The sequence below is a fragment of the Acanthopagrus latus genome, chromosome 16 (assembly GCF_904848185.1).
Source record: "Acanthopagrus latus isolate v.2019 chromosome 16, fAcaLat1.1, whole genome shotgun sequence".
In the NCBI taxonomy this organism is placed as follows: Eukaryota; Metazoa; Chordata; class Actinopteri; order Spariformes; family Sparidae; genus Acanthopagrus; species Acanthopagrus latus.
In genome coordinates this window covers 5,065,671-5,089,093 of record NC_051054.1, presented here as the reverse complement: position 1 = coordinate 5,089,093, position 23,423 = coordinate 5,065,671, and the positions used below count along the sequence as shown (strand labels likewise).

General features: G+C 44.7%; 1 protein-coding gene across 2 annotated transcripts in view; it reads right to left on the bottom strand.

The window, feature by feature from the left end:
- Positions 1 to 6,615, bottom strand: part of trim9 (tripartite motif containing 9) — a 37,571-nt gene extending 30,956 nt beyond the window's left edge. The window contains exon 1 of one of the 2 annotated variants that reach the window (XM_037071553.1): positions 4,866 to 6,615. In XM_037071553.1, the coding sequence (XP_036927448.1) occupies positions 4,866 to 5,705 (840 nt within the window). In that variant the 5' untranslated portion in view covers positions 5,706 to 6,615. The remainder of the gene's footprint in view (positions 1 to 4,865) is intronic. The other variant, XM_037071551.1, reaches the window with a different exon arrangement.
- Between the last annotated feature and the right edge of the window lie 16,808 nt (positions 6,616 to 23,423).

The following is a 23,423-nucleotide window of genomic DNA, read 5'->3' as shown; positions in this document are numbered from 1 at the left end:
TGTGCATATATTGATTCACCCTGTGTTTTCAGTTCCAAATCCTTTGCCTTCCTTGTTCATTTGTCTCAAATGTGAAGTATGTTTCCCATATTTATGTTTCTTGTTAGGCAGCGACCTCTAGTGGCCGAAAGATTTATTACAACAGCAAAGGAGGAAGTCTGGTGGATGTTCAGGTCAAACAAACACATCTGGGTCCACTGTGACACTCAAAGAAAGAAGGTTATTTCGACATACTGACATATTAAAGTTACATTACATACATAATGTACGTAATTCTACAAGTAGGTAAAGTAGTTATTTCAAGTCAAACCACATTGTTTCCCTACATAAACCAAATCAAACCGACCGTCTGGCTCCATAGTTTCACTCCACCTGTGAACATCCAGGTCGCTAATGAATAAATTCTTACCAATTTCATGTGAGAAAGAAGCCGGACACACTTTTTTTCGCACTCAAAGTCACCATCCAGTTATTTACGTGTACAGGGCAGTTTCACGCTGGTCTTTGTCTGCAGGTCCTGAGTGCTGTGCAGCCACACAGCAGGACAGCAGGACCTACAATGGATCCAGACTGACAGCCAGCCTCATTACTATTAGCAGGAGCGAGAGCCGGGGATCCCGCCGCCTGTGTCTGGCCTTTTTTCAAGGCTTTTCCTCTCCTCCTGCTGAGCTCAGGCAGAGCTGCAGGTAGCTCATCCAGGAGCAAATCACGTGCAGCTGACAACATCGACGTCAATATTCGGCCCGGCACCTGCTCTGTCTGTCCTCATTAGGCTGCTTTTTGGGGGCATATTGGATGCGAGTTAGCGGAGCATCCGTCTGTGTTGGCTACGCGTCGGGGCGTGCAGGCCGTCTGTTTGTGTCAGGAGGTGTAGGATCAAACGCATGGTGACATTAAAGGGATCCACATGTGCACATGGAAAATCACCCGCAAATTCCTCAGATAACTCACTTCTACAGCCTCCTGCTGCAGGCACGCGGACCTCAAAGGGAAATGTTCAGGTTCGCCCGGGTTAATGTCTCCTCCGCTGCGTCTGGTTATCTTTCCTCCCCGTGGCAGGAAGGCAAATTGCTAATTTTCTGCCACAATCTGCGACTTATTTTCCGCACGCCCTCGCATCTCCTGCGCCGTTAATCACCTCTAATTGCAACCAAACACGCTGAGGCGACGCAGCTCGGCCTAGATTGCATCGAGGGTCCCGCGCGCAACCTCTGATGACACGCGTGAAGAGCCGGCCACCACTCGAACACTCTAGGCGCCTTTACTCTTTTCTAAACGTGATTTACAGAGATTAACACAGACATCCTGTCACCACATAAAACCCTCTGACACAAATCCGAAGCGGCAGACGAGAGCCGGACCGGTCACACTGCGTAGCTCTTAAATTTCCACTCGTCTTTCGTGACCGAACACGACTTTGGAGACATGAAATTGATTACCAACGTGGTTTAGACACGGTCACGCAGTCCAATGAAAAAGAGGGGGATGGGGGGGGGTTGTTGGAGATGAAACGCTGCAGTTTTTATCGCCCGCAAGATCAGCAGGGAAAGTTGAAAAGACGTCAGGAGTAATGATCTGTAGCGTTCAACGTTCAATTCAGCATGCAGACACACGTGTGCTGTGGAGGACGGAGGGGAAAGCCTGTCAAGCATCTGGGATGGATTCCTCGCGGGGTCCGGTATCTTAGAGACCTCCGCCGCTCTGCACAACATCAAGAGGGATTCGGTTGGCATGGCAGCAGGTGGTTCAACTCAGAGAGAGAGAGAGCACAGTGTGTCCCAACGCACCAAGACGACGACGAGGACGATGATGGTGCAGATTGAAAAAAAAAAAAAAAAGCCGAAGAAAATCTGGGTTTGAAAATAGAAAGAGATCTTATTAAATGATACGAGCGCTGGAATGTAAATGCTGCAGGTGCGGATTTGGAGATTTGTCGCGATGAAACAAGGTTGCAGTGTCTCGCTGTTGTACTTCCTGCACCGATATTAGACAGTGATGCAGCAGCAGTACGGTCACACAGCACACAACCAACAGCTTTGATCACTCCGACAATAAAGGCAGACAGATGTTTATGTCTGTGTTCATGTGTACTTGTGTGGGCTTAAGCCCATGTAGTTTGTGGATTTGAATACTAGAAGGTTTTTGCGTATCCTCAATCCTCAAGCCACAGACACACCAAACCAACATCATACAACTAGTAGCGATGAAGGCCGACTGTTGTGTTGCCTCGTTTTCCAACAACAGCTGCACTTGAACACAACGCAAACTCTTCAGCCGACGGTCAACTAGCGCGTTCGTTCTGCGAAGCTGTGTTTTCTGACAGCACTCTTGCTAATACGGCCACTAATAATCGAGAATACGTCAGATGAAGGGGTCGGGAGGCAGAGGTGAAATATGAGGAGAAATCGCACTGAACAGATGAAATCGTGGGTGCTAAAGCGACACGCTCAAGAGACTTTCCCTTCCTTTTTCCGTTTCTCTTCTCGTGCTCTGATTGGCTTCGCTGACCAGCCAATCAGAGGGATGCTCTTCACTGATGGGCCTCGCGGCAGATTTGAAAAGGCCGACTAGCTAGTTGAATAGCATGTGTAGTGCAAGATGCTGCTCATATTGACAAACCAAGAGACTTTAGTGTTTTTCAGGTGTTGATTCACTCTCACTGCTCTAAAAATCGACTGCACACGATCTCCCACGCATCGAACGACAGATTAGCAACTAGCTGGTGAACATAACTGAGCGAATGGAGTCTGAAACAGAGTTGATTGAAAGGTTGACACTGAAGTGACATTTTCCGGGAGGACACGACTCAGGGTGTTGCTGGTTGTGTGAGTCGTGAAACCGTTTGCTAATATGTTCACCACGACAGCTTTATGACAAAATAACGTGTCAGTGTTTGTTGCACTGCCATCAAGTAGCCAAAAACAAATCAAACGACGCTGCGTCAATGACACCAAAAGCCAAACACTTGTGACCACAGGGTGAGAAAAGGGACAGTTGTGCACAACAAAATCAAAAGCAATATTCCTGTTTTAGCTCCACGTAAAAACACAAAAATCTGACTTCATATTCAGAAGATTTTAACTCACACATCAGAGTTTAACAGCCAGTAAACATGAGAAAATCTGTGGTGTTGACCGCTGACTCAGATTTCACAGGAAGCCACTTCGGGGAGCTTCTTGAGTTTCGACGCTGCATTATGTACGAGTACACGTGACACGCGAGGACCTACAGTGTGTGTCACCCCCCCGCAGGGCGTGGAAAACAATCTCCTCTTTTTCCCCCTGGTGAGTTATGTGAGGAACACCCCGAAGCTCTGAAAGATGCCCATCTCTAACGCTGCCAGCTCCGAGCTCTCAGCCATCTGTCGCAGCCAGCTTCAGATAACAGGTCAGGAGTAACCAGGTGTCACCAGAAAGGAGCCAAAAACACGGCGGCAGGCTGCGCACCGGCACAGTTGCCCCCCACCCTGGTTCCATCAATTGGTTTCTAAAAATGCTCCTCCAGTTCTTTTTTTTTTTCTTTCCTTCTTCCAATTCGGTTCCAAGAGAAAAGATGGAAGCACGAGAGGTCGGCAAACTTCTCGAGCGATGGCAATTCGATGTGAGCGAAAATGATCAACCCCCCTCTGATTTTTCCATCAATTTCGCAATCGCCTCGTAGATCTGAGGTGACACGCTATCTGACCGCCATCTAGAAGAGATGATTGCACTGGAGGTCGGGTTAAACGGCTGTTTTGGAGACCAATTCTGACTGTAAATCACGAGGAGAGGCCACGTGTGTGTGTGTGTGTGTGTGTGTGTGTGTGTGTACGTGTGTGGGTGCACAAAAGCTTAAAACACACTCACCACATTATTGGGTTTTTCACGTGGAAACCTGGAGCTACCATCAACTCCTCATCACTCTGTGTAGGAGTGCTGGAGGAGCGTCTATATCCAGCTCTACATCCTGCAGGCTGAGAGTGTGTGGAGGTGAGGGGTCCCTGCTGCCGCTGCTGCTGCTGCTGCAGAGGCGTAGAGAAACTGAGGCCCTGCAACAACTCTGCTTCCAAAATAGCCTCTCAGTCCACACCGAGGGCCTCTGCATCTGTGCTCCACTAACTGCTGGCTCTTATTAAAGCTCCAATGTTAGCCGTGCCTAATGATCCCTGGGGCGCCTATGAGTTGTCACAGCAGAGGAAGGAGTGGAACATATATATATATATACAGAGAGAGAGAGACAGAAAGAGAGGGGGTGAAGGAATGTGATGCATGGAGAGACAGAGACAAATGGTCACTCTGCAACTTCTCCATTTTAAGAGACAGAGCAGATGTGGTGGAGGCAGATCCCTGTTGATAAAAGGAGGCCTGCTCCCGGCCGTCCACTCGTGAGCAGAATCTCAATCAGAGCCGCTCGCTGCGTCCTGACCAGGTTTCTGCGCACCCAAAACACAGCAGAGTCACAGCAGAGCCCCTTACCCCCACCCACCCATCCACCCCACCCACCACCCCCACTCCGACTCCGGAGACTTGCGCAAAAAAAAAAAAAAAAAAAAAAAAGCTGGCCATAACGCGAGCCAGAGGTTCGATTTCAGTCTCACTTACTGTATCGTGCATTGTCGAGCGTTCATGTGAATCCGACGCGACAGACGGGAACATTCACGCAGCTCTGTGGATCCTCTGTGGACGCTGAGCGGAGCTGACAAGACAGCGCAAATCATTTATTCGGGGCGGACTTGTTGCTCAGCTCAGAGGATGATGAATCATTGCGCGCGCGCGCACACACACACACACACACACACGCACACACACACACACACACACACACACGGAGAAAAAGACGCAAACAAACATTTACAGCCTTTTTTCCTCTTTTCTTTACGCACGTACCTTGTGCAGTTTCCACATCGCGCCCAAAGCTTTCACTTCATGCGTGCCGTGTTTCCCCTCCTCCAGGCACTGATAACACACGGGCGTCTTACACTGCACACAGTACATGCTTAGATTCTCCAGTTCGTGCTCTGTGCAAGTGGAGATTTTGCGGGGGCTTGCGCGGCGACTTATCCGCCCCTGCGCCGGCGGAACCAGGCGATGCTTGGCGAGGGGACCGCGGGGAGGATGGCACCGCAGGCGGCACGGGTCACAGTAGAAGACGTCGCACTGCTCGCACATCACCGTGGCCTCCTTCGGACTCTTCTCGCACAGCTGACACTTGAGCGCGGCCGCTTTGCTCTGCTGGTACCTGTCCACGACCCCCTCCAGCACCCGGTTCTTGGGGAATCCGCGGAGCCCCCGGTCGTCCAGGATCAGGCTGCGGTGACACTGCGGGCAGGTGATGCAGGAGTTGCGGGGGATCGGGGGCAAAGAGCCGGGCTGCGGGAGCAGGTGCTGCTGCTGCGGAGGAGGCTGGGGGACGGTCGGGGGGAAAACTCGCACCCCGTTCGGTGATTTTTGGCACGGGGTGGTGGGAGCGCTCACGAAGCCCCCATAGGAGCCGTATCCACTGTCCGCCTCACTGTACAAACTCATTTTATCCAAATCCAGGTAGTCATAGTCGGAGACGCCGGATCCGGAGGCTCGGCTGCTCTGCGGGGACTCGGCGTCGGGGGTCTGCACAAGGATATTCCGAGCACAAGCCAGGCAAATGTTGTGGGAGCACGGCAGGATGATGGGCTCCCGGAAAAAAGAGCCGCAAACGGGGCATTTTAACTCTTCCTCCATTTCATCCATGGCTGCCAGGTGCGAGCTGAGAGATTTTCCCCCGAAAACACAATCAGGCAGAAGTTACAGCGGAGTCTCGGCTGGTCGGGCTGCTGCTCTGTCGGTGCGTAAACGTCGCTCCAGTCGCGTCCTACCGCGATCACTGCGAGTCCAACCTTGACCGGAGGAAAGGCATCGGCAGACTGAACCCACACGGCACTCTCTCCGCCAATAGGCGCACGGCGTCAGCTCACACCGGGCCGCCATTGGACAGTCGGTGGATTCCACACAGCCATTGGATGAGCGCGGTGTCAGTGTGGAGAGAGACTCGTTAATGAGATTTAGACCGAGATACAACAACAGATAGTCTGCTGGCGACTGTAGACGTGATTGTTCAGACGATTATCAGAGGAAACAACGCGGGACTGTCTTTAAAACAAAGCATCAATTAACATCAATTAATAATCTGTTATAATGAAGCAGAAATTAGAGGAGATGAACTGCAGATTGTTCTGGCAAATTAACCAAATAAATAGAGTATTGTTTTAGAAAATAGGACTTAAGACGATTAGAGGAATAAATATACAGAATATTCATCTGAACATCATGGAATCAGTGTCGTGAATTACCAGTGAAGAGTGTTTAAGTGAGTCTTTCAAACGTTAAAATAGGATTTAAGTGTTTTATGATCATGTTTTTTTGATATCATATTAAAAATATTGGATTATTACTGACAAATATCCCTCAGCTGCATCTTTAACTGCTTCATTAACTGCTTGGTAGTTGAAATTATAGAAATACAATACAGTCATCTTTAGCAGAGTAACTTTAATTGCTCACAGGCTGAATTTCTTCACACTACTGTATTATATTAAATTTTGAGCATCACAAGATTAAAGCCCAAGTGATGCCTTCAAGGACTCCCAAACGAAAAATATCCAACACGAGATAAATTGATAGAAAACCAGAAGAGCGCTTACTTTCCATTGTACTCACTCAAAGACACCAGACATATTAAACCTGTTGTTGTCATCAAAATCTGTTCATCACTCCCTGATAAATTAACAAAAAAGTTGAAAAACAAATGGCTGTTACCTGTCCTCCGTCCTGTGTGATCCTGCTGAGAAACCAACCAACGAATGAACTCAGGTGTTATGTTTCAGCTGTTTATGTATGAAGATGTGTTGGACCTGACAGCCAGGTGAGACGCCTCAGATTGAGTCCACTGTTTACTTCCTGTTTGAACTGACAAAACCAGGTAATTTAAGCGACCAGTGGGATAATTTGCAGCCAAAACTCAACCAGACCTCAGGTGCAGTAAAAGTTTGTAGGAACGTACAATCCCAACATTTATTCTGCTGGTTGGTGGATCAGTGTTGTAAAGTATCATGAAAAAGAAGTATGAACATAAGTTACAAATCCTAAAGACTGTACTTCATTGGTTTTTTGGACAGACAGCGACAGAACAGACTATCTTCAGATTGATTATCCAGGATCCAAACCAAACAGCTCCACACAGCTCAGTATACGGACAAAACCAGATCATTTTCAGGGATCATTGCAGCACAAAATAAATAAATAAATAAATACTGTACAAACTGTGGACATGTTCTAGCTGTTTGTGGCAACGAAACTAAAGCCAAATCGTGATCTCTGTGGTTTTTGTGCCAAAACTTCAGGCGCAGTAAGAAAAGTTTCAACATGTTTGTAGTTTGTGGAAATAATCCCAACATTTATTCTGCGGTCAGGTCGGTGGATCATTATCGTTAATGTACCATGAAAAGGAATTATAAAGATGAAAGTTACAAATCCTAAAGACTGCAGTTCATTGCTTTTTGGACTGATAGAAGAACAGACTATTTTCAGATTGCTCATCCAAGATCCAAATAAAACAAACAGCTCCACGCCGCTCGGTATAAACTTGCCAGATTTGAGCTGTTTGCTCGTTGGAAAGCTTCTCGTCTGAGCTGCCGAGGGAGCAGAGATCAGTCCTGGTCCTGGAAGAGACTGAAAACATGGAGACTGACACCTTGTAAGATAAGATAAAGCAGCAACTCTCCGCTGCTCTCACAAGAGGTTGTTTTTTTTCTCTCGGTATCCAGAGCAATCTCCAGTTCTACGGCCAAATACCTCAGTCATGTCTGAGACGTCCATGGCAACATGAGCTCCTGCTTTCAGTTCTTCACCGAGGGAATTTAACGCAATAATCCCATTTTACGGAACTGCCTGTTTTCTCAGACCGCGGAGGGCATCGCGGGGCCACTCGGCGTGATCGCATTTGCATATTTTTGTAAAGCAAGACCATTAATATGGACGTCTTTGTCTCATAAGGATAATAAGTCCGGCATTTAGAAGAATGTAGGCCGGCTGATAAACATATCAAAGTGCAGTTGTGAATAATCTCACTGGGCGATGAGTAATGTTCATTCAAGGCACAACAAAAGACAACATGGATTGATAGTTGTCCATAAAGCTGACAGCTATACATTTGTATTTCACGGTTATTAGATATAATATGTTTATTCTTATTAAAGCTTTCGCAGCTGATAATGTTTCTGCTCATAATTTTCTTCACGTTTGGGAAAATACACAACAAATGGCGAGTTTATCCGAGCTAATATTTCCCTGGATTTAGACGAACACAGTGTTGATTCGAACCAAATGTTTGCTACAAGACCATCAGCTATTTTTGGACGCGCGCTTCGCTGACGTCTCCGGCATGATGACATTGTTCTCCGTGTAATCTCCTCGGTTTGGGGCAGCGCCGCGTCTTCCTGCTCGCTGCCTTCAAACAGACGAGCGGCCAATCCTTCTAAATCTATCCCGTCTTCTGTCTTCTTGTGTCGGTGCCAGCTCTCTCTTCCTCTCTCCTGCTGCCAGGACACACACACACACACACACACACACCAGCGAGGAAATCTTCACTGATTTTACTTTTCTCTGATCACGTCTCAGAATGCTGCCGAGTCTCTGATTAAGTTTCAGTTCTTCGGCGACCTCGTGTGCCGCAACATGGAGGAGGCGTCGTGGGGACACGTGAGTGGCTGCTGATTAGCTGCCGTGTGACGAGACGACAGGATCACGAAGTCAAGTGAAAGAAAAAGTCACATTTTTGCCTCCCAAACTAAACTTGGAATCCTTAGTCATCACTTTAAACACTGGCTCCTTTAATTTAGAGGCTGGCAAAGAAACCGGCCACCATCATTTACACTCTCTGGAATATGACAGCTGGGTAATGTTATCAGCTAGTTTGCTCTCAAAGCTAATGGTAAGTAAGTAAAGATACACTTTTACCAAAGTAATACACAAAGAGTGCTTTAAAATACATTTTAAAGGACCTATTGCATACTCAAAAGTCATCAGTACAAATATGTGTGTTCTAAATATATCGTATATGTAAACTTTTTTTGATTATTGGGGTCAGTATGGTCTTTTTTTGGTCATTGCTGATAAACAAATTCATTTAAACGGGTGTGAAAGCTATAATCTGCAAAGTAACACATAATTTAAGTTACTGAATGAATGTAGTTGAGTAAAAAGTACAATGTTAGTCTCCAAAATGTAGTGCAGTGGGAAGAGTGGTAGAAAAAATAGAAATACCCACCTGAAGTACCTCAAAATTAATAAATGCACTTATATATATTCATTAATTCATCATGCGAGCATGAACATGTTGTGTAAAAACAGGTAAAATACTGAACGTTGGATTTCCTTCAGCCTCACGCACACTGACTCAAACACATTTTGAGAGGCCTGCTGTGATTGGACAACAAAACAAAATCTGTCCTCGCCTCAAAACAAATGTTTTTTCTGAATGCATTGTGCTCGACTCTGAGTTCGCTCCTCACAGACGGTGTGAAAGCTCATCAAAACTCCGACACATGGATCTCCTGCACGCCTGAGAAAGAAGCCTCATTGTCAGTTACAGCAGTGTTAACCTGCAGTTTATCGGCGTCGACCTCTCCATCGATAAGGGGTGAAATCTCCTTGGTGTGCCGCTCTGAGTCTAATAACTGTCCTCGCCACAGACTCCCTCTGCAGTGCCGGAGGCATCAAGCTGTCTGTGCAAAGACGAACACAGACTGCAGGAGCTTTGCAGCCAGATAGGAATCTCCACGGGGCCGGGCGGAGATACTGTCGAGATATGAACCGAAGTGGCTGCTGTTTTGTTACCGAGCTCCGGCTTAACAACAGTGGTGGTTTTGACAACACTTGAAAGGATGAAGTCAGTGTAATTGTAGAGAACTGATGGTCACATCAGGCTCAAAATTACACTGTGAACTAAACATACGATCTCAACGAGCTCTGGAGGTTCTCTGGAGTTTAAGATAAAAAATAAATGAATGCTTTATGTGAACTGAGAACACTGTCAGCTGCAGCCTGGTGAGTTTTTCAGAAACATTTCTATGGCAAATGTTTTTTTTCTCACTTTCTGCACAGCTTTCCGTTGTATCATAGCAACTACAGTTGGAGATTGTGGCGACTGAAGCTTTCCTTCCCCCCAGATTCAGTGTTTTCATGTCTTGCTTTATGTCTCAGCTATACAATAAGACCAGGCCCAACAAAACAGGTATTTTGCAGGTATTCTTTGGAGAAGTCTTACAGCGGCTTTCATTGTTGCAGGAGGAAACACAAACCAGCAGCCTCCCAACGAAAACCTGCAGACTGTGGCCAAACACAGCCTCCAGGTACAGTACCAAGCTGATGCATGGAGATGGACTGATTCTGGTGGTTTGATACTAGCTGTTGTAGTTTTCCACGTTAGCCATGTTAGTGGTCCTTTTTGGTGACTCAGCTTTGGGTGGCCAGAAGCCAAACCTAGAAAGAAAACAACCCAGGACCTGTATTACATGTCGCCGGCAGCGGACCACTCATGCCACTGACGAGGGGAGGTGTGACACGCTATCGGCTGCTGTTAACACAAATCAATATCTGCGACAGGTCGCTCCCTATACAGCTAATAACACTCCACCAGCTGTTTCATGGGGGCCGTAAGGTTAGGGAACACTCTGGTGTCCTACATGTCAGACTTGGAACAGACCCTCCTTCCTACGCTGGCACTCAACGTCAGAACTGGACCGGACAGAGATGTGCAGGATGGCTCGATATGGACTTCTGCACATTGAAGTTCAGGCTTTATCTGACCTTTAGAAACTGCTGAAAGTTATCAAACCGCTGCCTCTGAGCATCACCTCCGGTAACCTTTCCTTACGCAACAGTCGTATCGCCATCTGCCATTACGGCTCTCTGTAGCAGAACGAACACAATGGGCGACCAAAGCCCAAAGTCACTCTGGCGACTTCCTGACATCTCTGCAGAATCTTGTCCGACCTCAGATGAACTCATGTTTATGGATTCAGGACCATCTGTGTCTGTTCAGAGTGACCTGAAAAATACACTTTCCTAATGCAATATTTGCAAATTAGGCCTTCGGGGAGGAACCCGGGAGCTGATGCCTTGTATTTATGATTATTATTTCTTAACTCAATATGCTCCAGAATTAATGACAGTTAACAAAAAAAGTTGAGATGTTTTTTTTTTTTCCTGCTGGTGGTACTGGAGCATGACTTTGGACCGAAGATTGATATAATATCCTGGAGAAGAAGTGGGAGTGAGCGAATATTAAACAGGAGCTTTATGAACGCGGCCCGAAGGCAAAATAACAAAGTTACAAAGGTCACACGGGTGTTTGGCATCAGGCGACTCATCCAACCTCCAGGAGAATATTCAGTCTTTTTACAGCTTGTTCTCTCTTAATAGTTTAAAAAACTTGATCAGGGTTGATTTAAGGTACCGTTAACTGTCATTTTGCAACACAGATGCACAACGAAATGGAAGCTGTGGTTCTTTTTCCAGCTGTTTTTGAGTGTTTTTGTAAGAAGAGCTGCAGAAATGTTCTGTTTTTCCTGGGAGGTCTGAATATCTCCAGCCATGACTACAGACCGAAACAGGTACTGTAAGCTAAGACGATTCAGTCGACATTGGTGAACTCGTGTTTCTCCTGTTTGTGTTCCCTTTTTGCACGCTGAGTTGAAATGCTGCAGTTGTGCGCAGGAGGAATGCCGTAATGATGCGTTCCTTTCGGCCAGTGATTTGGATTGGCTCTCTGCCTCTCGGAGCCGTCAGTGAAAATACAAAAAAAGACCAAAAAGCAGCTGGAACTGCGGCTGAGATTGGTGTAAGTGCTCCATTGTGTGCCGGGTGGTTATGCGTTTTTTTTTTTTCTCTCCCTGCTTGTTGTGCACGGCCGGGGTCAGAGTTACAGTGAACAAAACAAGCAATTGACGCTGTTCTGCTGCATCGCTAATGGAGAGCAACGCGAGAGAAGTGCGATTGTCATCTTACAGTATGTGTGGGCTGCCTGAAGAGACATGTGAGCAGGGGAAGGCCTCCACGTGCTGCGTCTCTTTCCACATTTCTCAGCGGGGAATCTGTGCTGCAATTAATAGACTAATGATTTTTTTTTTTTTCCTTTTTTCTGTTCTAAGTGGGTTGGGGATTTTGCTACTAAACTGATCTCTCCTGATCTCTCACAGCGTCCTCCTAACCCAAAGAAACCCGAGTGCTGAGAGCCGGGTGGAAAAATATCGATCCTCCTGAGTGTGTTAAACATGCAGTCAGTCAAATGTGAGCGGCTCTCGGCTCCTGTGGGCCGAAGCAGACTCATTACACAACATGTAGTTTGACATCAGTTGAGCCGTGAAGAGATCAATGTGTCGAGGGATCATTTATTTGAATGATACAGTTGTGCCCTTTTCATTGACCAGCTCCACCTTTTCCCTCCTCCTCTACAGACTGATGTTATATTCTGTCTAACACAAATATGCCCCAAAAAATGAAGAGTTATGTTGATGTCGTTGGTATTGTTTACCCTCTTCTCTTCTACTCTCTTTACATGATTTTGAACCTGAAACATTTGCGAGGAAACAGTTGCAATTCGCTTCAGGAGCCTCGATCCATACATTCATTCCCTCCCCCCAACCCCCACCCAGCGTCCACCAGGGACTGCCCGCTCGAGGAATCAGCTCCTGGTACTGCAGGCTTTGAGGACTCCTTTGTTTGCCTTAGATTTAGTGAAAACATAACAGGTGTGGAAAAACGAGGAGAAGAAGGAGGTGCTGCTTTTAAAGACTGCATTTAAAAAAAGGTATAAATGGGGAAGAAATGAATTCTGGTCCAATAAAAGTTTGATGGGGATATCCATCAGTGGACGTTAAACATGGGAAGTCCATTGGGAGTAAAACAGAGCAGCAGCCTGAAGATGAAAGATGTGACCCCGTTAAACACCTTTATCAAATATGAAGAGCCATATATACCCACTTTCTCCAAAACTGCAAACTGTCAGCGACTAGAACTGATAAAAAGAGTTATTTCATATTTAAAATATTCTCTCTAGCTCTGATTTAACTGATTCTACAGCAGCTGTGCTGAAATCTTGAGGAGGCGCCGCGGTGGCTCACGATTAAAAAATCACTTCTCTCGCTGGTTGTCACACCTAAACATGCCCGAAGCTGCTGATTCCTCAAAGGACACCGATTGGTTTCAACGCCTGCTCGACCACAAGCAGCTTGAAGCCTGGACTGAGGGACTGAGGGGTGGAAATACTTGCTCCAAAGAAAGTGGGACTTCTTTATGACAACCCTCTAAATATACGTAGATATGTCCACAGGTTGCTGATGTATGTATTACCATGACAAATGAATGGCTCTAAACAATATCGCTGAAGAAAAAAACATCCTGCTGGATGAAGCAGTTAGCTCTCTGTACAAAAAGCAAATGTTGTCTCTTTACTTCTGAATCTTTCGATGGGTCTCATTTTTATTCCTCGATTCACCTTTCGCTCGAGGGAAGCGTGGCACGAATCTCCAGAAAAATCAACCGCAACGGCCACAGTTAAGAGCCAAGTAGATAAATACTTGAATTTTCAGTTATTAACACATTCTCACAGTAAATCTTCAGAAAAGCAATATTGCTGTGGTGCCTGGATTCCAACTGCCTGTGGAGGATGACAGATAAAAAAGACAAAAATTCTCATAGTTGAGACCAAACAAGTCAACACACTGGGGATTTTGGTGAAAATAAAAAATAATTACATATTTTTCAGGGATATTAAGCTCCAAAAATACTGCAGATTCTTATATTTCCGCACCACATCCTCCCTTTCCCTTGTTCCTTTGTTCCTTTCACCTTACCTTTAATTCCTCCACCCTTCAAGGCCGTCCACGCCCTGGTCTCCCTGTAAATCTCTCCTCTCTGTTATTGAGAGTTGACCTCCCACAGACACTCAGGATGGGGAGGTTGGCTTGGTGACCATTGATCGGCCGGTTTTCTCCCCTGACGCCTCCCCCCATCTCGTCAGCAGCCGTCGGCCCCCCTGGGGAGCAGTAAGAGGCCCGGTGGTGAACACTGGCTCGGACAGAAAAGGACATTAGAAAGCCGACAGTCGAGTCTTGGCATTGGCGTGCTGCATAAATCAAGGCGAAGGTTCATTATTGATCGGCCGGATTTATGTTTTCCTTGGAAAGCAGCACATCTTGAGGAAATATAAATGAGTCGGGGAAAAAAACAAATGTTAAGTGGATTCCCAGTATCTCTGACTTGAAAAAAAGATATGTGGTCAGAATGGTTTGGGCAGCATGACACAACACAGACCATCACTGACAGCTTTAAAACGTCACCGTACAGTAGATCTGCCCTGAACTAATATCAGGCTCGTCTACTGTCCTGCAGGGAAACAGCACACACACTGTACCTCTAATGGCTGAGGTTATTCATTTTTAATCTGCTCTTCTGTCCTGTTTGTGTACATCCTGTCTGACACTCATACGTTTGTTTATTTTTCTGGCGTATAATTCCAAATGAATTGCAAAGGAACAGTTTAATATTTAATACACATGCGCTTTCTTCTGTAGATGCGTACGTACCTTTTCTTCTCACCTTTGTCTTCACGGGCTGCTCTACAGGAGTTGAGTACAATGACGGGCCGACGGACCCACAATCCTCTTTCAAGTACAGCAAAAAGCCCCTGTGATCCACATAAAAGCCGCCCTGTCGTCGCTCTTCATCGAGGCTTTGAGCCGTATTAAAAATGTACAGTTCATCTCTGCAGTTGCTGCAGATTGCAGCACGAAAGGGGGGAAATGAATGAGACACTGCAGCAGCTTCATGTCGGCTTCAGCTCAACCAGCTTGTGTTTCTTCTTGCACTGAATAAGGATTGTGTGTTAGAAGACAGAGAAAGTGTGTCTTTCCATCGATGTTGTTTTGTTTTTGTGTAGTGGCGATAATGTCGAGGCTCTGAAGGTGAGAAATTGTGTCTTAAGTGACGTCTTACAAACTCCAATGTCTCTCTTACTCCAAGGTTGTAAAACCAGAGGATGAAAAATACAGTCAAGCTGTTAACTGGTACAACTGGCAATATTGTGTTATTATGATAATTTAATATTGTGCATTATGTACAGAAAGTGGTTTATAATATACATAATTCATTCTCTTTCTCAAAATGAATACTGTCTGAGCTCCAGTCAAACATCCTGCAGTAAATGATGCACCACGTAGCTTTTTGTTCACATGTGAAAACAACATGGCAACATGAAGTTTTGTCTCTAAAGTGTAAAAATAGTAGAACTGCTTACATCCAGAAAAAACATATAGAAATGGTGGACTGTGTTGCAGAAGCTCTGGTGCCTGAGATAATGAGAGCAGTTACAAAAAAAAAAAGCTATTAAAATCCAAACCAATCCTTATTTCCTGTAAGCTATCTGCCAAAACAGCTGTGGACGCAGAGCGCTAAGTATAATGAATATAACTGGGATGAACTGGGAATCTTGGCATGTTGGTTTTACTGGAATTATTTCTGAATTGTTTCAAAGGTCACGTTTGATTTTGGAAGTTCACCCAAAGGTGAAGGTTCAGTCGTTGTTCTCGCCCACACGATGATGGGAAGTCGGGTGAGGTTTTCCACAGAACAGTAAACACCTCGATGCAGCATTCTCAGCTGAAGTAGACTTGAGTGGACTTGATTTAAATATAACAAAACAACCAAAGAAACAGTCTGAAGTGGGTGCAGGAGCTCGACTGTGGGCTGTGGGTGTAAATAACGTCTTCTCAAATCAATCTGGGATCTCGGGGCTTCCAGAGACTTCGATTACACAGGATGTAACGAACTGCATGGAGCCATTTTATGTTTTTTTGTTGGTGTCCCCATCGTCTTCAGTTGTTTCGGACTGTGCTGCAACACTTTTTTGCTACTTTAAGCTCCAGAAACGCTCCGCAGACTTCAAAACTTCACCAGTCTTTCACATCAGCATGAGGGCGAGTTGATAAAGACTGAATTTTGGGGGGTTTTCTGTGGGATTATCTGAAAAAAGTCTCATGCAATTTTCCTTGTCTTCTTGGCAAAGTGGGTGGACACATTTCAAGCAGGAGACGAGCTCCAAACCTCTGCGGATCTTCATCTTTTGTTCGCTCGACGAGGCACCGTGAATCGATAAATTACTCAGTGCGGTTGCCAGCTCGGGTCCTCAACGCACTCGGTATCTTGACAGCGACGTAACGCTCAATGAACCTGAGGGATGCGTTATGACGAGGCGAGCCCGTTACGTCACGTCCCAGAGAAGCGTCTTCGCCCAAAGGACGTGTTTATTTTGGTAAAGGAAGCTGATTTACTCGTGTTCTTTGCTCCGAGGCAGGAAGCCCGTTACGTCAATGTATATTTTTAAGGGTCTCTGATGAGTGTGTGTCTGTGTGGGAGTCTGTCTGTGAATGATTCGCCATTGTGCGCTTCCCACCCCTGTTTTTTTTTTTTGCTATTCCGGCTGTTTGCTCACACTTTGCCTGTGCTGTCCACCCACTGCTTCCAACAATCCTTCCTCTCTCTCTCAGACACCAGGAGAGGCCTGCGTGAGCGTCATCTGTCACTGAGTCATGAATGGGTGTACTTTTATGGGCATCGGGTCTTTTTAGAAACAAAAGATATCCACTTTATATAAGAGTCTTCCTCTGTTTATTTATGAATATGAGCAGGATTGGTGGTATTTTAGCGACAGGGGCCTGTGGGGAGTGCAAACAGAGCAGGTTGGTGCGTCTGTGTTTGCCAAACAGAGCGCGGAAATCAGAAATAACTAGAAAAATGTGTATTTCCTACGAAAATACAGTGTGAATGCTGAAGGCTGAAACGCTCTTGGAAATCTGCTGAACGTCCTGCCGAAAGAAAGCTGGAAAAGTTGCCTTCAGCATTCACACTAATTAGCTAAAAGTGCAGAAAAGAGAGAGAGCTACTGTTGCTGGCTGCCGCTCGACACAGCACCGGAAATAAAAGAGTTGTACACATCCTGTTGATAAATGAGATGAGGAGCTCATACATTGGAGAGTAAAGCCAGGGTATGAGAGAGAACACAGCTACATTCACGATGGAGGCCCAGAGGTCAAAGATAACACTTGGTTTCTCCAGGGTTCATACACATTTTTAAAGGTCAAATTCAAGCGCTTTTCAAGTAATTTCAAGGGTCATTTTCAAATTTTTCCAGTACCTTATCACTGGGGTAAAATACATATCTACAGGAATATATATTTGGATCATTTGTTTGAAAACTATCCATAATGTGTCCAACAGTGTTATAGGAGTGCAATGCAAAACCTGGTGCCTACATTACCCACAATGCAGTGCAGCCACTGAGTGACATCACTGGAGGTATTTTCAGATCACATGCTGCTTCTTCTGGAGCAACAAAAGTCTTTATATTGTTTCATGTGAACTTTTGTTGCTTATGGGTTGTGAGGAGACAAATGTATTCTTAGTTAAACTGCCCTGAATAATAAAACATTTAAAACATTCAAAAACAACTTTATAATCACCAAAATACATAGAAAACAAATACACAAGGCACAGCAGAAACACAAAGCCATTTATCAGAACTTCAAACAGAGATCTCATGTAAGGCCTAAATAAATGTTTATGTATGATGTATGAGCATTTCTATTTCTTACTTTTTATTCTATTGTTTTTTTACTAGCATCACTGTTTATTATATATAATCCCCGAACCCGGTGGTGGACACCGGAAGTAAGGGATGCTGTCAAGCTGAAGAGGGAGTCCTATCGAGCATGGTTGGCTCGGGGGACTCCTGAAGCAGCTGACGGGTACCGGCAGGCCAAGCGTGCTGCAGCACGGGCGGTTGTGGAGGCAAAAATTTGGGTCTGGGAAAAGTTTGGGGAGGCCATGGAGGAGGACTACCGGTCAGCCTCGAGGAAATTCTGGCAAACCATCCGCCGCCTCAGGAGGGGGAAGCAAGTCTCCACCAACACTGTTTACGGTGGAGGTGGGGAGCTGTTGACCTCAACTGGGGATATTGTTGGGCGGTGGAAGGAATACTTCGAGGATCTCCTCAATCCTACTGACATGCCTTCCATAGAGGAAGCAGAGGCTGGGGACTCAGAGGTGGATTCATTCATCACCCAAGCCGAAGTCACCGAGGTGGTCGGGAAGCTCCTCGGTGGCAAAGCACTGGGGGTGGATGAGATTTGCCCTTATTTTCATGGACAGAATTTCTAGGCTGATGATGATGATAATGATGATGCTGATGATGATGATGATGATGATGATGATGATGATGACTGTGATGATGATGACTGTGATGATGATGATGATGACTGTGATGATGATGATAATGATAATGATGATGAGGATGATGATGACTGTGATGATGATGATGATGATGATAATAATGATAATGATGACTGTGATGATGATGATGATGATAACTGTGATGATGATGATAACTGTGATGATGATGATGACGATGACAATGATAACTGTAATGATGATGATGATGATGATGAAAACTGTGATGATGATGATGGTGATGATGATGATGACGATGATGACTATGATGATGATAATGATAACTGTGACGATGATGACTGTGATGATGATGACGATAATGGTAATGATGATGATGATGATGATGATAACTGTTATGATGATGATGACGATGACAATGATCACTGTAATGGTGATGATGATGATGTTGATGATGATGATGAAAACTGTGATGATTATGATGATGATGATGATAATGATGATGATGATAACTGTGATGATGATGATGATGATGATGATGATGATGATGATGATGATGATGATGATGATAATGATGATGATGATGATGACTGTGATGATGATGATGATGATGATGATGATGACTGTGATGATGATGATGATGATGATGATGATGATGATGATGATGATAATGATGATGCTGATGACTGTGATGATGATGATAATGATGATGCTGATGACTGTGATGATGATGATAATGATGATGATGATGATAACTGTGATGATGATGACGATGACAATGATAACTGTAATGATGATGATGATGATGATGATGATGATAATGATGATGATGATAACTGTGATGATGATGATGATGATGACAATGATAATGATAATTGTAATCATGATGATGATGATGTTGATGATGATGATGATAACTGTGATGATGATGATAATGGTAATGATGATGATGATGATGATGATGATGATGATGATGATAATCGTAATGATGGTGATGATGGTGACTGTGATGATGATGATGATGATGATGATGATGATGATGATGATAATGGTAATGATGATGATGGTGATGATGGTGACTGTGATGATGATGATGATAATGATAACTAGAAAAATTTGTATTTCCTGCGAAAATACAGTGTGAATGCTGAAGGCTGAAACGCTCTCGGAAATCTGCTGAGCTTAAAAAGGTGAAAAAAAGACTGAAAATGTGTAAAGTTAAATGCATAAAGAGCTTTAAATGGCTGCACACATTCTGCAGCAGGAGCAGAGCCAAAGCCGAATATGTCCCCATAAGGAATGACAGGGAAAATGCCTCCCAAACTCCTGCAGTTTTCAAAAAACTGTTGACGGTTATGGCCCAAAGATGTATATGTTATGAAGTTGGAATGGTGTCTGTAGCTCAAAAGAAAGACGAATATTTTAAGAAGATGAAAGGACAGAGAAGTTAAAGAGGGTTGAAAGAGTTGAAAAAGTTTAACATTTTCATGTGATCAGCTGATCGGGAAGCTGAATATTTGAAGGAGCTGAAAAGGCAGAAAGATGAATATTTGAAAAACATGAAAAGACAGAAAAGTTGAAGAGGGTTGAAAGACTTTAAAAAGTTTAACATTTTCATAGCTAAACATGAAGCATAATGTTTGTAGGAGTTGAAAAGGCAGATAGATGAAAAGGTAAAAAAAAAACTGTAGAGTAAAATGGCAGAAACAGCTTAAAAAGGTGAAAAAACACTGAAAAGGTTGAAAGATAAAGGCAAAAATAGCTTAAAATGGCTGCATCTTCTATGTAAAGGAAAAGATGTGGGATTCAAATCCAGCTGAAGAGAATTCTCTCTCCAGTGTTCCAGCTGCAATACACACGCATTCTACAGATACACACGCTGGAGAAATAGCAGAGACAAAATGTCCCCATAAGAATGAATGGGAAAGTGCCTCCCAAACCCCTGCGATTTTACAAAAAAACGTAACTGTTAGGGCCAAAATATCTATCTGGTGAGTGAGAGGAGACATAGCCGAACTCGGTGATCTTGTTTTTATTTCTGGAAAGTGAGAAATGAGGGCACAAATGCAAGAGACAAATCAGGTACTGTCTGCTGTCTTCCAGAAATTTAGGCTCAAAATTAACATTGCGGCTTATGGAGCGGCTTAGTGACTTCTTGTTGCTCCAGGGCTTCCACATCCAAAACTGTAAGTCGTACATCTGAAATGAGACCATCATCTGAAAGCCAACAAGTTTTCCTACATTTCTATGTATACATTGTCCATGTTGAGTGAAAGGTTTTGGATGGAAATCAAGCTGAAGTGAATTTCTTTTCTCACTTTTGGAGCTTCTCTACACTCTGGGGTGCAGCAGTTGATGATGTCACGCACTCTAGCTCACGCAATACACACCCATTATAAAGTCAGAAGACGGGCCAGTAGTTCAAGGTTTTGTGACTCTTTTGAGGTTGGAATGGTGTCTCTAGCTCAAAGCATGAGGGAGAAGAAGAGGTTGAAAGTCGAGGATTTTTGAAGAGGATTTGAAGCTTTTCCCATTTGCGGCAATGTTAAATTTTTTTCATAAAAAGCTGAATTTATGAAAAAGTTGAAAAGGTGAAAAGCTGAAAAGCAAAAGGCCAAAAGAGCTTAAAAAGCTGACCGTTTTAATAGCTGAATGGTTTCAATAGCTGAATGTATGCTGAAGTTATAGCAGAATGAAATTTGAAAAAATCCCCATAAGGATGAATGGGCAAAATTTTGCATGAAAAGCTTAATATTTCAAAAAGTATAAAAGATAGAAAAAAGAAAAATAGAAGCAGTAATGTCCTTAAAAATCTGCACATTTTGATACTTGAATGGTTTCTGTAACACAAAAACTGTAGGAGAAGAAGCGTGTCAAAAAACGTACAGAATCATGAAAAACTTTAATAAACGAGAAGAACAATAGTGTGAATGCTCAAAACGGAGACGACTTCAGAGATCATTCGCCTCAAATGCCCCCCGGATCACATCCTGAAACAGAGATTATGTACATAAACAATGGTGTCACGTCACTGTGCTGATGGTCCAATATTCCCAAACCACAATAGTCCAAAAGTGTCCAACTGGAACAAAAGCCAATTTATCCGACAGCTCATTATTTCCGAAAAAACAAACGGCCATCGCTCCACAGGCTACTTATAAGGATAAGGATCGGATGGATGGATGAAATTAAGCCATATGACGCACATAGTTCTGCACTAATGCTGATTAATGTCTGTTGTCCTGCTGAATAAAGAAAACTAACTACTTTCTACCACCGATCACTCCTGAAATATGGATTTAAAGTCTGAGTCACTGCTATGTATCTCCCACAAACTCAGTTTTTACTCCAGGGAAGCGCAGCCTCTGTGCACAGATCCAGATATAACTGTCTGACCAATCAAATATCCTGAAGCTGCACTGTACTTGAATCAATAGAACTGGAGGCCCTTTGAAAACACACAACAGCCTCTGAGCAGGCGCACGCCCACGTTACAGCAACGCTTCATGGTCACAAACCAGAGACGACACAGAGCCGCATCTTTCTTTAAATCTGATGTGAAGCAGACTGAGTTTGTCAGCTCCATTATGCATCGACAGACGAACGATCTCGTGTGTTTCACGCCTCGCCATTAAATATGCCATTAGCAGCAGATGAGATACCAGAGGAGGCAATTTGTTTCGCTGCTTTTAATGTCACGTGTTCGACACCTCTTGCCGTCACGCTCAGAAGCGTACAGGAGTGTCGGCCTTAATGCGAGCGCGTGTGAACTCTAATGGCCTCCTCGGGGGCTCGCAGCGTTAATGCATCTGACGCCATGTTTGGGTGAAGACAGGGAGCCGCGTTTCCTTAATATTTGGATCGAGGTGAATCACACGCATTGAGTCACAGACAAAGAGAGAATAGAGCTGCTGTTGTAATCGTTGCTGCTTTTAAATTAGATCGGGTGAATGTTCAGGTACATTGTGTGCGCAGAAGAGGCTTATTTGGTCGCATGTCTCCTCGGGGGATCACAGCGGCAGCAGCAGAGTGTTAAGGTAAAAACAGCCTGTTACAGGATGTGGCTGTGAAGTGAAGGGAGAGAAGGAGCAGCTGAAGCTCAGCACCTTCCAAATGAAACCGTGTTGTCCTCTGATGTGCAGCCAACCAAAGAAGAAGAGCAGCGTGTTTTTAAAAAGTAAACAGATTGCACATTTTGCACTTGTCTTTTTTTTTACCCGAACACTTCAGTGTCACACTCAGGGTGAATATGATTCCAGTAAAGATTGACAGCGTTAAGCGATAGTGATCAGTTTGACAGTCTGGCCGAGGTTCTTGTAGCTGAGCTCGTGACATAGAACTGCAGGGATCTCTGGGTCGCTGTGACCCTGTTTCTTCTTCTGTGAGAGTTAAATTGTTGGATAGAGAGAGAACACAGAAGAGCAAAACTAAAGTTCAATCCCATTTCCAGTTTTTAACCCTATCCATCTTTTTTCGAGTGCCTCCTTACCCCTCAAGATCCTCAAACGTCCACTGCTGTCATTGATTGCGTTAATGTAAACGGATGTGACCGAACATTCCCAATATGCCGTCTTCAGCTGCGGTGGTTTCTCCGGCAACACTCTGGCAGTCCTGGTATTATAACAATGCCACCTACCATTTATCTGATGGAGCTAGAAAAGCATCGCCTCTCGCAGTACATTCACATCTGGGCCTGAAAGTCTGCAGCTGCAGCAGCTCTGTGAGGATGCACAAAGACGAAGCATTGCTAACCTGCTCACAGTGTTGAAGCTAACGTGTTGATGACTGTAGAGGACTACATACAGTATGTGTTTGGTAAAAACTACACTGTCCTTTTCTGAACCAGCTCACCGTGACGATCGAGCCCATTCTTGGCCGGGCTTTCGGTTCAGCTCCAGGGAGGAAGTGAGGGAACTGAGAGCAGCGAACAATAGGACGGACTGTGCAGGATGAGTCGCACAAAGTCTTTTGTTCCAAATGAATCCAGGCCTTCTTCAGCACGTGTGAATCCAATTAGAGCGACCGGAGGAGTTTGGCTTTCCCCCGCTGATGCCTGACACATTTTTAGAGCCTCATAAAGAGGCGTCCCAGGCTGCACGCCATTAACCACGAACGCTCCCGAACTAATCGACAGCATGCAAAACCCCAGTGAGCCTGCAGAGACCACAG